The sequence below is a fragment of the Micropterus salmoides genome, unplaced genomic scaffold, assembly GCF_014851395.1.
Source record: "Micropterus salmoides isolate LMB-PRFRI ecotype aquatic unplaced genomic scaffold, ASM1485139v1 Ms_hic_scaffold_3, whole genome shotgun sequence".
NCBI classification, from domain to species: domain Eukaryota; kingdom Metazoa; phylum Chordata; class Actinopteri; order Centrarchiformes; family Centrarchidae; genus Micropterus; species Micropterus salmoides.
The window spans coordinates 29,021,162-29,039,189 of NW_024042261.1; the positions used below are offsets into that span (position 1 = coordinate 29,021,162).

The window sequence follows — 18,028 nt, forward strand, 5'->3', positions numbered from 1 at the left end:
TTTTTGAAAGGTGGTATACAAAGACTCAATGAATTTTACTATTTTGTAATCACAGGTAATGATGCAATATGTGTGTACATGGACATTAATATGTGTGTACATGGACATTAATCAATATATGACATAAAGAGAAAGCACAGTGGCCCTCATTTATCATTCTGGCGTAGAAACGGGTATATATGTTGGCGTAAGATTATGCTTACACTCCTCTCACCGCGTGAGATTTATGAAGCTGTGCATACCTTTGAAATCCAGGTGTACGCAATACCTGCCCTTGATAAATGCCACGGTTGAAAACGATCATCATTAGAATAACACGCTCCTATATATTCAAGTTTCCGCTTCCCCCACGCCCTCATTTTACGCTATGGACACACGGAAGACAGCAAAGAAGAGGAACTTCTCCGACGTGGAGATCGAGACCATCACCAGGGAAGTGAAAAGAAATAAAATTGTTTTATTTGGGAGTTTAAAGAGTGGGATTAAAGGCGTCCACAAAAACAAAATATGGACCCAGATTACGACTTCTGTTCACGTCACATGTATTGGGGTGTACAATAGTGATGATGATGTGATGTGGAGTACCATTCATTCACATTAATAATTGCATGATAATTAAAAAATAATAATAATAATAAAATATTATTATTATTATGATTTTTATTATTAATGATGCTTATTGTTATTTAGAAGAAGAATGGCGTTATTATTATTATTTTTATTATTATTATTATGATTTTTATTATTTAAAAGAAGAAAAATTTAATTTATATTATTTTGTCAGTCTGAATTATTTTTTGTTCATTGAAAGTCTTTCATTACTGAACCCAGTCCGTCCGAACCTTAGATGGCATTTTGAATGCGCATTTGGGTGCTGACTTGTGGCTGGTTCCGTAAATCTGCAGCGTGCATTTTTCTGTTTTTAGGCAATAATATAGTCAGTTTGATCTGCAACTTTTATTTGTGTCACAGCCTTTTTTTGTTTGGGTATACACTGAAATAAAAGCAACCCCAAATACATACAATATACTACAAATGAAGGAATACATATGCCTACAAATCAAATGCTTTGGTAAAGTCACACAAATTAAACATTTAAGTCCATGTTGCACAAAAATAAACACTGAAGTTTATATTTACTATGTTGTTTTTTTTTTACAGTGGGTCATAATATATCATATCTTTTAGTTTGTCAGTGCATTTTGTGGTGTTAGGAATTGTTTTGCTGCGCATTTCCGCACTAACTCAAAACTTACATATACACCACCTCCTGAGCTGGCGTAGGATTTGAGTGTGCCGTACGCCAACGTCCATATATATATCTCAAAGTCACCGTGGTTTTGGGTGTACGCCAGGTGTACGCTGGAAATTTGGTGTATGCACTTTTCATAAATGAGGACCAGTGTGTTTCTAAAAGTTTAATGCTTATCTTTTGTTTCAGGGCATTTTTCCAGAGCCGTTTCAGCACCATTCACATTCCTTTTGTTGTTTTTTAGTTTTTTTTTGCAAATGATAGCAGCTCCTCCATTTCTTATGTGCATTGCATTGCGGGACAATGTCACACATCAACAGCATGCTCAGAAATCAAGTGTTTTTAAAAAGAAGCTGCACTCACAGCATATCATTTAGACTGTAATTACGAGCAACCAAGTGGGAAACCCCCTTCACATAGGCCTCTGAGTTGTAAATCTGACTCAGATGAGATTTTCTGTAGGCTACTTTATATCTCCCACTTAGTAAAAAGAACTACAGACCCCTGATGATAAAATTACTGCAAAGCCACCATCGCTGGCAGTTACATCTATAATAAATCCAATATTGTGCCCCTTGACAGTCTGCTCAATCATGTGCCATCAAGGCCTGAGAATCTGAGGTTTTTCATTTCAGACAAGTACTACAGCAGCTGAACTTTGGCCATTACACAAGACTTGACTTTTTAATTAAATTTAGAATAGTTAATATGAGAAGTTTTTTTTCATAGCCCGAAGCTATTGTTGTTAAATTAAATTCAATTGTAAATAGTCTTCTCATAGAGCATTGCCTCACTAGAAAATACAGCTTGTTACAGAGCCTAATAATTGTTTTGTAGAAAATAGTGAAATGTGTCTGCTTAGACAATAGAAATCTGGAGCCCTCTGAGGGCTGAGATTTCACATTCCACTCAAATGCAAGCTTTATTTCCTTTGACAATCATTGATTCATTATTAAGGTGCGTACAGCCCATTATTCAATGATAAGAGACTAGAGTGAAGGAGTTCTCCTATCCTCTTTAGCCAGAAGAAGGCGAAACAGACCTGACCCGTGAATCCCTGCCCGTCCTCCGACTGCAGGAAGCTGTGGTAGACCTGGTTGGCTCGGGCGATCACGGTCGCCACGGCGTCCTGGTAGCGTGGCGAGACAATTGCGAGGAGAGGGAGAGCAGCCAGGGGCAGGTGGTCCACGCTACTGGACACGCAGCTCTCATCATAGCTGTATGGGTTCAGACTGGAAAAGGAAGAAGCAAGGAAGGTGGGGTTGAAGGGCAAGAAGGAACATACAGTATAAAGAACAGGTTGCATAATCATGTTCTGTCTTGAAAAAGCCCCTTAGGAGTGTTCCCTTAAAACTTTGTAAAATGTCATCAATTACTAATGCACAGTAATGTCAAACGAAATGAAGGTTATGTACAGTGGGTACGGAAAGTATTCAGACCCCTTTAAATTTTTCACTCTTTGTTTCATTGCAGCCATTTTCCAAAAATCAAAAAAGTTCATTTTATTTCTCAGTAATGTACACTCAGCACCCCATCTTGACAGAAAAAAACAGAAATGTAGAAATTTTTGCAAATTTATTAAAAAAGAAAAACTGAAATATCACATGGTCATAAGTATTCAGACCCTTTGCCGTGACACTCATATTTAACTCAGGTGCTGTCTATTTCTTCTGATCATCCTTGAGATGGTTCTACACCTTCATTTGAGTCCAGCTGTGTTTGATTATACTGATTGGACTTGATTAGGAAAGCCACACACCTGTCTATATAAGACCTTACAGCTCACAGTGCATGTCAGAGCAAATGAGAATCATGAGGTCAAAGGGACTGCCTGAAGAGCTCAGAGACAGAATTGTGGCAAGGCACAGATCTGGCCAAGGTTACAAAAAAATTTCTGCTGCACTTAAGGTTCCTAAGAGCACAGTGGCCTCCATAATCCTCAAATGGAAGACGTTTGGGGCGACCAGAACCCTTCCTAGAGCTGGCCGTCCGGCCAAACTGAGCTATCGGGGGAGAAGAGCCTTGGTGAGAGAGGTAAAGAAGAACCCAAAGGTCACTGTGGCTGAGCTCCAGAGATGCAGTCGGGAGATGGGAGAAAGTTGTAGTAAGTCAACCATCACTGCAGCAATCCACCAGTCGGGGCTTTATGGCAGAGTGGCCCTCCTCAGTGCAAGACACATGAAAGCCCGCATGGAGTTTGCTAAAAAACACCTGAAGGACTCCAAGATGGTGATAAATAAGATCTTCTGGTCTGATGAGACCAAGATAGAACTTTTTGGCCTTAATTCTAAGCGGTATGTGTGGAGAAAACCAGGCACTGCTCATCACCTGTCCAATATAGTCTCAACAGTGAAACATGGTGGTGGCAGCATCATGCTGTGGGGGTGTTTTTCAGCTGCAGGGACAGGACGACTGGTTGCAATCGAGGGAAAGATGAATGCGGCCAAGTACAGGGATATCCTGGACGAAAACCTTTTCCAGAGTGCTCTGGACCTCAGACTGGGCCGAAGGTTTACCTTCCAACAAGACAATGACCCTAAGCACACCGCTAAAATAACGAAGGAGTGGCTTCACAACAACTCCGTGGCTGTTCTTGAATGGCCCAGCCAGAGCCCTGACTTAAACCCAATTGAGCATCTCTGGAGAGACCTGAAAATGGCTGTCCACCAACGTTTACCATCCAACCTGACAGAACTGGAGAGGATCTGCAAGGAGGAATGGCAGAGTTTACCCAAATCCAGATGTGAAAAACTTGTTGCATCTTTCCCAAAACGACTCATGGCTGTATTAGATCAAAAGGGTGCTTCTACTAAATACTGAGCAAAGGGTCTGAATACTTATGACCATGTGATATTTCAGTTTTTCTTTTTTAATAAATGTGCAAAAATTTCTACATTTCTGTTTTTTTTTCTGTCAAGATGGGGTGCTGAGTGTACATTACTGAGAAATAAAATGAACTTTTTTGATTTTTGGAAAATGGCTGCAATAAAACAAAGAGTGAAAAATTTAAAGGGGTCTGAATACTTTCCGTACCCACTGTATATTAAATTAAGTTCATGATGTCCAAAGTGAAAGATCCTTCAGGTGTTCCTTTTGTGATACACTTCTCCTAGATTTTCCTACATTAATTTATGTCTCATCCAATCTGTTCAAGATGCACTCTATCTGAATTGATGCTACTGTGAGTGTGTGTATGTGTGTTTGAGAGTGTGTGTGTGTACACAAGAAAGATACAAAAAAGAAAACTGTTATCTCACCAAATATAACACAAGCAAACCTGCACAGGTAACAGCAATGAGAGCAAAGTTTTTGTGCCTACTGCTGTGTAGAATGTTAATGAATGTGTGTGTTTGCTTGTGTGTGTCACGATGACGGAGCAGACGTGGTTCAAGCGAGACATTTCAATTGACAGTGTGGGGAAACAGTAAAAGATGGCGTTGCCCTGCACTCTTTCCTCGAGCAGCAGGGCCAACCCTGTCACCATCCATCAGGTGCTCTGATTACAGGAAGAAGCAGCAATTCCACACCAAGCGGCTGAAATATATCAGCAACCATTGACACCTCACTACACTGAAGGGCACAACCTCTGTGCATGTAAAGTGTTTTCATGTAGCACTGACACAGAAATGTATGTAATGCTCTCCCATGTACCGCTTACATTACTAGAACAATAATAATTTAATCTCAGTTCAATCTATTCAACACATATAGGCCTATGCACTTTTCAGTGTACACTTGAATCAACCTGCTTCTTCAATTATTTTGTATGTATTTTTTACACTTATTATTGTACATATTTTTACAAATATTTTTAGCAAGCTGCAGAATCTATGGGAACCATCACTTATCGTGTTGGAGAGGTTTGCATGCCCCGGTGAGCCTGGAGGCTGTGTTGTCTGGAGCCTAGTGCTCCTGGTAGGGTCTCCCAAGACAAAGTGGTTCCAGGTGAGGGGCCAGACTGAGAATGGTTCATAAAGACACCTGGTGAAAAACCGAGGAAGAGGAGGAGAGACCCTGCCCAGAGGAAGCCCGGGCCCCCCGTTTGGAGCCAGGCCCAGAGGGAGGGCTCGCCGGCTAGCGCCTGGTGGCTGGGTTTCCCATGGAGCCCAGCCAGGCATAGCCCCTCTCCATCCTTTGGACCCACCATCCATAGGAAGATCCACAAGAGTCGGGTGCGCTGCCATATGGGTGGCCGAAATGGACCCTATCCCTCTCTGGAGTTGCTCAGGGTGTGAGACGCTGGGTGGGGATACTCACAAGCCAATCGGTGGGCTTGGGATCTCGTCACTGCTTTTTGCGGATGAAGTGGTCCTGAAGGCATCATCGGTCCGTAACCTTCAGCTCTCACTGGATTGGTTCGCAGCAGAGTGTGAAGCAGTTGGGATGAGGATTAGCACCTCTAAATCTGTGACCATGGCTCTCAGCAGGAAACCGGTGGAGTGCCAACTCCAGGTAGGGAATGAGTCCTTACCCCTTGTTTACGAGTGAGGGGAGATGAGATTGGCCGGAGAATCGGAGCAGCGGGGGCAGTATTGCACTCACTTTACCACACCTTTGTGACAAAAAGAGAGCTGAGCCGTAAGGCAAAGCTCTCAATCTACCGGTCAATTTTTGTTCCTACCCTCACCTATGGTCATGAAGACTTGGTCATGACCGAAAGAACAAGATCGCGGGTACAAGCGGCCGAAATGGGTTTCCTCAAGCGGGTGGCTGGTGTCTCCCTTAGAGATAGGCTGAGAAGCTCGGCTATCTGCGAGGAGCTCAGAGTAGAACCGCTGCTCCTTTGTGTCGAAAGGAGCCAGTTGTGGTGGTTTGGGCATCTGGTAAGGATGCCTCCTGGACGCCTCCCTAAGGAGGTGTTCCAGGCACATCCAGCTGGGAGGAAGCCTCGGGGAAGTCCCAGGACTAGGTGGAGAGATTATATCTCCACACTGGCCTGGGAATGCCTCGGGATCCCCCAGCCAGGGCTGGTTAATGTGGCTCGGGAAAGACAAGTTTTGGGTCCCCTGCTGGAGCTGCTGCCCCCGTGACCCGACCCCGGATAAGTGGATGAAGATGGATGGATGGATTGATGGCAGTATCTTGGAGTGATAACACTATGTTTCGTTGTTTGTATGATGACAATAAAGTTGAACTGAATTGAATCTAAACACAATCTGGCCTTGTTAAAAGTAATATCAATCTCATAATGTAATCTGACTAAGTAAGTAAATAAATGCATTTCTCAAAACATGGGCGAAGTTCTTGTTGTTTTGCTTATATAGCAGGAGTGGCATGATTTTTTGTTTTCCAGTAACACCAAGCTACTATTGTCTCTCTGAGGGTTTATGAACCTTGTTTAATTAGAGCCAAACATTGTGTTGCCATGGTTACGATACCCCAGAAAAGGACAAATGGATTCTGGCTACCAGTCTGGTAACAATTCGGGACAGAGCAACTTAATGATCCTTCACTGACTGTGGATTTCCCATTTCCCCAGATTAAGCCTTTTACTTACACTTCCCATTGCTTATACTGACTGCATGGCTGTGTAAACTTTCATTATAATCCTATTTTCAGGACCAAAGCACTTTTAATTATCCAAATAAAACTTTGCAAATTTGAGAACTTCTTCTGAAAAAATCATCCAGCTCCATCATCATCACTTTAAAAAAAAAAATTATAGCCACAATTCTGCACTACCACATGTTTATAGCATCCATGGCCAATATCTGTTGCAATTATAAAATACCATGCTGAAGGCTTTGTGGAAACCTTTTGGGAAGAAAAGACACAGTAGATGTGATTGCTGTGCTCCCAGCACAACAGTGTTCACCCGCCAGTCTACAACATCTACAGCGGATAAAGCCACTTCCACTATCTCAACTGCCAACATCATAGCACACAGAGAATCAAACTATCAAACTTATCTTAAACTTAATGGTGAGTAAACCTTTGAACCAGCTCTGTATATATGTATGTGTTTTGCTTTAAAAGCCACATTACACAAAAATCACACAACTGTAGTTTGTGGCTTTGACCTACTTAGAGCCGGTGGGTGATGAAAGCAAAAAACACCAGCACTACTTGACACAGGAGCTGCACTGTGCCCTTGATTGCTGCTGACACGCCCCCTGCTGCACCTCTTCTCCCAGCTGGTCCAAGTCGAGTTCAAGGCAAGTCAGCAAAATATTAAACAAGTGTAGGTGAGAAAAAAAGTGTGTGAGACCAACAAAAATGCCATCTCACCACACGGAGCTGCCATGTGCCACAAGGTATCACAAAAACAAAGCCTGCAGAATGAGCCTTTCGAGGGATAGTGAGAATTATAAGTAGGCGTAAGTCAGAAAATCTATTCTCTTTTTATGTTTGTCTGGAGAAATGGCGAATAGTGAGCTTGGCTTAGCTCAACTCCTGCATGTGTATGCAAAAAAATTACCATATCTCTAAATTAGGAAAATGTCTGATAAATATCTCCAAAGATGGGTGACTGCTATTATTAATTTAATATTGTAATGCTTAATGAATTACTTTTACAATCACCATTAACATAATGATATGAAGTAAATCTTCCAATCATTTTCATATTTAGATATACACAGCCACTACAAAAGAATAAAATCATGTATTTCAGCAAAAGTACCTCCTATTTTGCATACATATTTGAAAACATTTAGTGAGCAAAATTGGCTAAATGAGTAGAAAATGAAACTCTCAATGTTGTATTTTCCTGTCTTTCAGAGAAGCTGCTTTGTGACATCCAGCAATTGACTAGAGTAACTTCACTCTTCAAAATATCTACAAATAGAGACGTATAACAGAACACCCACAAGTTTGTAAGATGATACATACAAATCAGCTGTGCAACTTGACCACAGCATAAAAAATTTAATCAAGGTGTACAAACGTCAGTTATAATCAAAGAACTTCGGGCTCTGCCTTTGTTTTATTGCCTTAATCACATTATAATTGTTATAATCCAATGGCCATGTAAATGTGTGAGGGAAATAACAGAGAACAGCAGTAAATATGATATTTGAGATGGTCACGCAGGCACAATAGCTTGCCAGCTTCGTCGTGAGTCATAAAATTACTCAGTGAAGGCAGAGAAAATTTGCTCATCACCAACAAAATTGCCACTGCAGCAGCAAGGTTGCTGCACTCAGTCTGCTCTAGCTTATACTATATTATAATGCTTGGCAGGAAAATAAGGTTTTCTTATGAATCTAATTTTTTAACAGAAAGAGCTCAATGAACTTGTGTTTTACATGTTCTATGAACTCATTGTTAGGGTAGTTTTCGGGCTGCTCGATAATGGCAAACAATTACTGATTGACTGCGTCATTTAAAAAAATAATGATTATGCACTATTCCAAATAGCCCATGAAATAAGAAATAGTAGCCTAATCGAATATTATTAACTTTAAACAGCATCTTAGACAGCAGCACTGGGTTGACGGGATTCCGTGTGTGTAGGTGTGTGTGTGTGTGTGTGTGTGTGTATGTGTGTGTGTGTATGTACACAAGGTGGAGCAGAGCAGGTGTCAGGTGAACTACTCGAGTTGATGACACCTGTTTACGTTACATAACGCTGAAATTCAACTGTGGTGTTCTGTCAGGAGAAGCAGTGACTTAAACCAACGGAGAGAAAAATATAAATGCGATAATACGTTAGAAGACGAGGACACTGTGAATATTTTACAAGCACGGACCAGGTAAACCAAGGCTTAACACACTGGGTTTCGTACAAGAACTAATAATATGTAAATTGTTAAGCTATGAGTAGAGTACCAGTCGCTAATTCATGCAGTGTAAAATGCCATAGGCTTAAGCTAATAATGGTGACTGGCATGTTGTAGCATTTATAATAATATTGAGAATAATAATGCATTACATTTATATAGCACTTTATCAGGGAAACTCAAAGCCCTTCACAGTGAAGTGGGGGGGGACTCACCTCAATCACCACTAATGTGTAGCACCCACCTGGCTGATGGACAGTAGCCATTTAGCACCAGAACGCTCACCACACATAAGCTTGAGGCAGAGAGGGAGGGAAACATTGAGCCAATTATTATGAGGGATGATTAGATGGCCAGATGGTGAAAGCCAGGTTGGGAATTTTGCCATGACACCGGGGAATCCCCTACTCTATGCGACAAGTGCCATGGGATCTTTAATGACCACAGTGAGTCAGGACCTCGGTTTAATGTCTCATCTGAAGGACGGCGTCTCCTATATGAAGGTATTTTTGTGTCTTTTTAATGCAAGCAAAAAAAAGTTTTAATTGCTAATTTGTCCATATTGATTGCAAGTTTAAAAGTTTTCCTTGTGAGGCAGAAAGTTTTGCAAGTTAATATGTTTTGCAAGTTAAAAAGTTTTCCTTGAAAGTCAGAAAGTTTTGCAGGTTCAACCATTTTGCATGTGAGAAAGCTCTGCAAGTTGAAAAGTTTTGCAAGTCAAAAAGGGAGAAGGGTCCAGCCATAGACTGTATGACAAACGTGACGGAAGTTGAACTTCCATATATGGTTTGTCCCAGAAGCCACTGCGCACAAAACGTGATGACGTTTATCTCGACCGCTCGGCACTCGGCCCACGCATAGTTGTTAAATAAAAAAAGGGCCATACCCCTACAAGGGTATGTGCCTAAAGTCGGCCGGTAGGGTTAACCTCCATTGTGTTGCTGTGCAGCCTCCGGTAACGTTACTGCAGCTATATAACACCCGTCGGCACTATGGTCGGCACTTGTGGAGCTTCTCAACTCCGAAAACGTTTGAACACATTTCCGATTAGCCACCAATTTTCGTAAAACTGCCGATATTCGAAATCTATATAGTTGATTTCTTGCCTAAAAACTTCTCATAAGTGAATTTAAAGTTCATCATGTACCTAAGCCGAGATGAACGTCATCACTTTTTGTGTCTTCTGGGACAAACCATATTTGGAAGTCACGTTTGTCTGCGGTCTGCAGCTGGACATACTTGCAAACTACTACTACTACTTTATTGGTGGTTTGACTGACCAATCATGGGTTTGCATCAAACGCATGGCCACGCCTACAATCTCCTCACTCCGAGGGCTCCGTCCACTTTCTGGAGACGGAGCTGTAGCGTGTACAGGCCTTTTTACTGTATAGAATGATAGAAGAATTTATTACACTAATTTATTTTACACCCATAGTTGCAGTGGGACCATTGGTGACAGCCATGTCCAGCATGGTGGCCAGAGGGCTGCAGAGAGCTTAGGAAGCATCTTCACCCTGCCGGATGTCTCTTGGTCTGGCTGGCTTCTCCCTTCTCCCTTCCTCTCACTGCAGTCAAGCCAGCCTCCACTTCGAAAATGACAGTCAAGCCAGCGCTGTTTTGCGATGCGTGTTTTTTCTAGGCATTACGGTAACATCGTGTCGCAGCACATTTCAAAATAAACGTGAGTTTCTGCTGAACATAATGCAATTGATGTGGCAGAAATGATTGAATAAATAAACGCTTAAGACACCACAAGTATCTAAAGAAAATATTACATTCTCACAGAAAGCTTACTACATTCAGCCAAGATGCGAATTCATGTAAAAAGAAAACCTTCTGTTTCCACTAACTCTTTTTACTTCACAGTGACAGCAGACCACCTCAGGGAGACCCTCTGTCAATATCAGAGCAATCTGATGTAGTTTTTTGAAATTACAGCCCTTGAAAATGTCTATTTTCACTGAATTTGCTGATTTCAGATGGATGTTAAAAGAAAACGTCCTGTTTCCACTAACTCATTTCACTTCACAGTGACCGCAGACCACCTCAGGGTGACCCTCTGCCAATATCAGAGCAATCTGATGTTTGGTTTTAATATTACAGCCCTTGAAATTGTCTAATATTTTCACTGAATTTGCTGATTTCAGATGGATGTTAAAAGAAAACGTCCTGTTTCCACTGACTCATTTCACTTCACAGTGACAGCAGACCACCTCAGGGTGACCCTCTGTCAATATCAGAGCAATCTGATGTAGGTTTTTAAAGTTACAGCCCTTGAAAGTGTCCTCTTCAAGTGACCACCAGAGAATAACAGTCAGCCAATATCAAAGCAGTCTCATGTCCATTTTCAAAATGTATACACATATAAACATTTCCACATATATACACACACACATATAAACACACAGACACTGCACATTATTTTCCATATATATGTATAGACAAAATATTAAACATCTTTATAACATAAAAGTAGGCTATTTGTATATATTACAAAAAAAATATGTAATTGTTCAGAATGTGCATATGTGTGTATCTTGGATCATTTCTTTATTCCCGTTACTTCCTTGTCCATACAAGATATATTGGTGGGATGCGATGTATTACAGGCACACAGAGCAATTCCACTTTGATTTTCTTGCTTTCTTCAGGTCTCTGGTGTCCATAGCAAGGCACTGCTCATGGACCCACCTTTCACACATGTCACATTGGATCTACAAAAGACAAGGTTAAAATTTCAAAGATGATTGTCAGGGTACTCACACAACATAAGACCTTTTTTAACAAATGAAGAAAACAACATAGCCCCAGTCTCTGTTTACTGTTACACACACACACACCTCTGCTCATACTAGATTTCCATTTCTACAATAAACAAGTCACAATAACAAAGACTGTGACAGTGTCATTGGATTGGACAGATTACCATCATCATTAATTGTTCTAGCTGGACAAACTGTGGAGGTGGACAGCCACAAAAGAATCATCCTGATAATTCATTCATTTTAATAGAGGTCTCAAGTTTGAGGATCAGAAGCCAATACCTCTTTTATAGGCCTACTAGTAGTCGACTGTGTAGGCCTTATATGTTTTTACCCCTTTCTGTCTTTCATCTTGGTCAGCTGGTTGTTCTGTTGTTCGTTTCTAAGCTTCTGTAGGCATAGCCCTCAGGTTCCCTGCTCTTACTACCATGTTACATTATAGGTCCACTGTTTTTTAATTAAACGTTATTTCATCTGTATACCTCCAAGGATGTCAACATGTGCGACAATAATATATCAACGTTACAAACATTGAATTACATTTTGACTGAGACACTTTCATAGGTTTAGAGAAAAGGTACAAGGTTGTTTATTAGTCATTTTACAGCACTAGGCTGCATAACAAAACGAAATTTGTAGTTCATTCATGATACACACACAACATATATTTAAGTGTAGGCCTATATTAAAATATGGTAATATAGTAATTATAATAATATATAATATAGGGTATATAAATAGCCTACATACACGTATACATCCATCTTGACTGCGTTTGAGCACCAAGAGTAATCGATGTAAAAACACAGTCCACCTCCTCTCATCTTGCTGGAGTCTTGCAATGATAGCTTTAATTTGGCCCATGGGTTGCCTCTTGCCGTCCACTGCTGTAAATGAGTTAAAATGAGTTAGTGGAAACAGGAAGTTTCCTTTTTACATCAAACTGAAATCAGGAAATTCAGTGAAAATATTACACATTTTCAAGTAGAAGAAGAAAGTTTTCTTTTTACATGAATTCGAATCTTGGCTGAATGTAGTAAGCTTTCTGTGAGAACGTAATATTTTCTTTAGATACTTGTGGTGTCTTAAGCATTTATTTATTTATTCAATCATTTCTGCCACATCAATTGCATTTTGTTCAGCAGAAGCTCACTTTTATTTTGAAATGTGCTGCAACACGATGTTACCGTAATGCCTAGAAAAAACACGCATCGCAAAACAGCGCGAGGGCTGGCTTGATTGTCGTTTTCGAAGTGGAGGCTGGCTTGACTTCAGTTTCTTTTCCCCTCCCTATGAAGAAGTGCAGCACTGGATGTCCTCATTATCCACTGTGGCGGCAGCAGCATGTAAGGTTAGCTCATTAATTAGCAAATTAGCCAGCATTAAGCAATGCCAAGCTGTGCTAACATAATGTGATTGTATGCTAGTCATGTCTGAGTGCACAAATGCACTGCCAGTCAAGCTTCATGCCAAGACGGCTAACGTTAGCTAACTGTTATACATGTCATTCTAAAAAAGGAGACAGCGATAGACTCCGTAACCTTGCCAACAGTAAATATAAATAATCATTAAATCATGCCATACTGCATTTAAAAAGCATTTCTATTGAAATGAGCGACACAACGTCAACTTACCTCCATCTAACCTGTACACGCTACAGCTCCGTCTCCAGAAAGTGGTCGGAGCAAGGGGATTGTGGGCGTGACCATGCCTTCGATGCAAACCCATGATTGGTCAGTCAAACCACCAATAGAATCTGTTATTTAGACCTTTTTTGACCCGCAAAACTTTTCAACTTGCAAAACTCTCTCACTTGCAAAACTTATTAAATTGCAAAGCTTTCTGACTTGCAAGGAAAATGGCCTGTTTATTTTTAATTACAAACTTAATTTGTGATTGCAGTGCGATAAATATGCTCTCAAAACATTTTTTTTTTGCTTGCATTAAAAAGACCTTCATATTCCTACAGCACAATGTCCCCAACACTGCACCATTAGGACTTTATTATTAGGACCAGAGGGAAGGTTGCCCCCTACTGGCCTACCAACACCTCACCTTCCAGCAGCAACTTAGTTTTCCCAAGAGGTCTCCCATCCAGGTACTGGCCAAGCTCAAACCTGCTTAGTTGCCATCATTCAGCAGTAGCAGGGTTTACATTGGTATGGCTGCCGATTTATAAACTTGTCATGTTGGCTCCAGCTGAACTAATCATGCAACAGCCTAGATGAAAGCGAGTTTGGGCTTTTAGGGAGTAAAGGAAAAGGTGCACTGGATATGTAACACAAGACAAAAGAGTTATTGTGAAACAGCATACAGCACAATAATCACTTTAATTCTATTAACTTGTTTTTATACTTGTTGGAAGCCAAAATCGAAATCGTGATTAAAATTTGATTATTTGCACAGTTAGTTTCTCTTGCAGTTTCACTCTGAGAGTCTCTAACTGGAATAGTTGCTATGAATAAACAGCATTGAGGGGAGTCAAATCCCAGGATGTGGCTCTGATGTGTAGCTGTCAGCAGAAAACTATAGAGAGATCACCTAAAGTCTCTGTTGTTTGCCTCTGCAGTGTCAAATCTGGTACCGTATGAACGCTGTCCTCGAGGGCAGCTTTTTGAGACAGATTCAACCCTTTAAGTCGCTTCCATGCAGATTTGTAAGAAAACTGGAAAAAAGGAAAACCTTAATAATATATTCGGTGGCGCTGGAACGGTATTGCACAAAGTTTCTACAATAACTGCTGTTTAAAATATTCAGCTCAGACAATTCAAGCACAGAGATGGTAACATATTGCTCTAGAAGGAAGACATGCTGTGCAAAAAAATCCCATCAAGTCACCTCATAAATTTAAACCACAATAAGTTGTTTATCAGGTGCCTGTTTACTTAGTTTTGGAACAGAAGAAATCTCAACATCCCCAAATGCCACAGAGGGTTTGCTCCAAGCTTTGTAGTCAGTTGACCTTGATCTTATTAGTCTTGTTAACAACTGCTGCTCACACACACTCTCCACAACACACAGTTACTCAATGAGAACTCAAAACAAAAAGCTCCAATTAATATTCCAAGCATAGCTCTACCCCTGAACAGGGTTCACAAGTCACAGGACAGGAACAGAGGTTTAACACTTGCTGCATTGCTCAACAAATGTCAGGTGAGACTCATTATTTGCGTTGCATAATTACTAGATTATGCAAGGACTTGTTAGTATAATTATCACAGAGCAGCCACTGTTTTACATTCAAAAGAGTGCACATAAATTATTTTGTGTATTTTGTTTTTGTTTGTGTGCGTGGATGTGAATGAGCCAAACTGTTCTCTGATTTATTTGCTGAGGCAGTTTGAAGGTATAACGTCCTCGAGGGCTAAAGGTTATTCTCTGTTCAGAATAAATGGTCCTAATTAATTTGAGGCGATCATTAACATCTTCGTCTATACAAACATGTGCTTTGGAAAAGGTTGCCCCACCAAACCATCCAAATCCCATCTTCATTTGATGGCTATCATTAATCTTAATAATCCTAAGTAATTTCCTTTAATATGCTTGTGATCTGTATACTAGTGGCTCTGATCTAAAACTGGAAAGCGTATTTGCCATCAGAAACAGATGGTGCGCTATAGGATTTTCTAGTATATGACTGTAGATTTAAAACCTTATTTAAGAACATCCAAAAAGGCTTCTTTGCTCCTTAAAAGAGGCACATCAACCGAGCCCTGACTGGCAGAGGAGTGCCTCATGTCGAGTCTGCCACTGTTATGTGAGTCATTCGCTGACGTGCGGTGGCATTTACCCCGTTCACATTTCTATGCTCTCATTAGTAAAATGCAAGCAATATTGATTGAGAGTATGCTGAGGTCATATTGAGGTGTCATTGAAGTGCATGTCTCTGAAAGACTCACTTACATGACAGAAAAAGCCTTATTTGCTGCTTTGTGAGCGACAGTTTGGTTTAGAAGGGCTGTCAGGTTATCCTTCATCTTTTAGAGGGTTTTGCAGTTTATCACTTTGCCTGTGATTATCATGTTAAATTTTCTAGAAACACTGTGAGAGACTTACTCAATGAAAGGGTAATTACGATACTAGTCTATACTGAAAGATGTACAGAAGTCATCCTCAAGGTTTCATGGTAATGCAATGATGAAGAGATCCATTAACAACAGTGGGGAGAAGATAAGGCCGAGAGAGCCGATTAAACCTCAAATCAGCCTCATCTCAAGCAGCATAACCTTGAGATAGACTCTATTATACTGTCCCTTCACCCTCTTGCCTCTCACCATATAATGTCAAACTGAAATCTCTGAAGTCTGTCAGATTCTTAATTGCTCTCCTCGTTTTTTAATGGCTGGCTTAGCACTGCACAGCGTTTGCACAATTAACATGAACAGCAATGTGCCTCTGCATAGTCTTCTTAATTAGGGGGGCCCAGAAACAGTAGCGGCACGTCCACAGCCACCCAGGGCCAGGATAATGAGTCTCTATCGCCCTGAACTATGGTCACTTGCTGTGCACACAGACAAGAGGACTTCCTCCTCTTCCTCCTCAGTATACCCTGACAGAAAACCGATCCTGTACAATGACACTGAATTTACTGAGATAGGAATCTATTTTATGTTTCTCTCCTGCTGCTCAGATGAAGTTTTTAATATGTTTCTGTCTCTTCACGCTGTGACAAAGGCGGTGCGTTGGCTTTGAGAGGAAATCAATTTGGGAGCCTTTTCACTGTTGCTGTTAATTGGATGTGCTATGGTGCAATAATACACATTCAGTGTGCTTTCTTTGTGTGGGATGTATTTGTGTGAGTGTGTTTATGGATTACGCATTTGTGTAGTCTTGACACCCAGCTCCTAGCCAGCACTCCCAGGTACGTTCATTAGCAGGCAGAGCTAATAATACCCGCTCAGAGCACCCCAGAGCACAGCAGGCCTTCCACACATGGCAACAAGGACAACAAAAGCTAAAAGACATGCTCATTCTCTATTGGGACATCATACAGTATACAAGCAACTATCAAGCACTCAGAAGTGGTGTGTTTATGTGAAAGTTTGTCTTTGAGGCACTAAATAGATTTTGCCACCTCCACTCTGTGGTGCAATTTTCAGCCAAGCTGTTACCCAGAATGAGAGTAAATTACCCACACAGCAGCAATTCCTTCCCGCGGGACTGCCTATTCCACTGATGTTTATATTGGCACACAAATAAATGAGGCTCCGCACACCCACAAGTCCAACACTGTCATTAGAGCAAACACTGTTAACTGACAAAAGTGTAGTTGAATAAGTGTTGTGTTTGTTGCTGCGTGGGTGTGTATGAATGCCTACTGACTGCACATATTGTGAAAGTATGTTGAGGACCTAGAGCCATCTGGTCATACGTAAGCCTTGTTCAATTTCACTGAAGTGCAAAAACTATAGGCCTATTATTTACTGTATAAATTCACTTTTAATTGTTTTTTAGGAAATTTTCAACAGGCTATTAATGAGCTGAATTTTGGTCCAACTTTGGTTTCCCATACTAGATATCACCTAGTATAGAAATTAAAGCAAAGACCCCCAAGGACTTATAGTGAAACCTCCCTTCTGGATTTTCAATTGATATTATAAAAAAATCAGTAACAATAATGATAAATAAATTTTTTTGTTTTTGCCCCATTCATCAAGAGCTGAACTCAAAACATCTTTCTCTATGTACACAAAAGGCCTATTTCTTTCAAATATTATTAACAAATCTGTCAAATTCTGTGTTAGTGAGCACTTCTCCTTTGCCGAGATAATCCATCCACCTCACAGGTGTGAACTATCAAGATGTTGATCAGACAGCATGGGTATTGCACAGGTGTGCTTTAGGCTGGCCACAATAAAAGGCCACTCGAAAATGTGCAGTTCCATCACACAGCAAAATGCCACAGATGTCGCAAGTTTTGAGGGAGCGTGCAATTGGCATGCTGACTGCAGGAATGTCCACCAGTGAATTGCCCGTGAATTGAGTGTTTATTTCTCTACCGTAAGCCATGTGCTTTATAATTTTGTTCAGTGTAAATAAATGAATGAATAAAGATAGAATATACATGATATCAACAAAAGGACAGAAAAATAGGTTTCAGTTTCAGAGACACTTATGTCAAGGAAAGTACCATTTATAGAATATGGTTATACAGTCCTGCTCTTCGAGGGGGCTCTCAAAGAATTATGGACATTAGATCTTAGTCAACAATACCAAAAGCTTGGCACATAAGGAGGATACTTCTTGACACAGATGATCACCCTCTAGTGCAGTGGTTGGCATTAGGCAGC

General features: G+C 40.7%; 1 protein-coding gene across 1 annotated transcript in view; it reads right to left on the bottom strand.

Annotated features, from left to right (window-relative positions):
* Window positions 1-18,028, bottom strand: part of LOC119883121 (membrane-associated phosphatidylinositol transfer protein 3-like) — a 133,713-nt gene that overhangs the window by 49,499 nt on the left and 66,186 nt on the right. Inside the window, 1 exon segment of the mRNA XM_038693649.1 lies at window positions 2,295-2,484. Within this exon segment, the coding sequence (XP_038549577.1) occupies window positions 2,295-2,484 (190 nt within the window).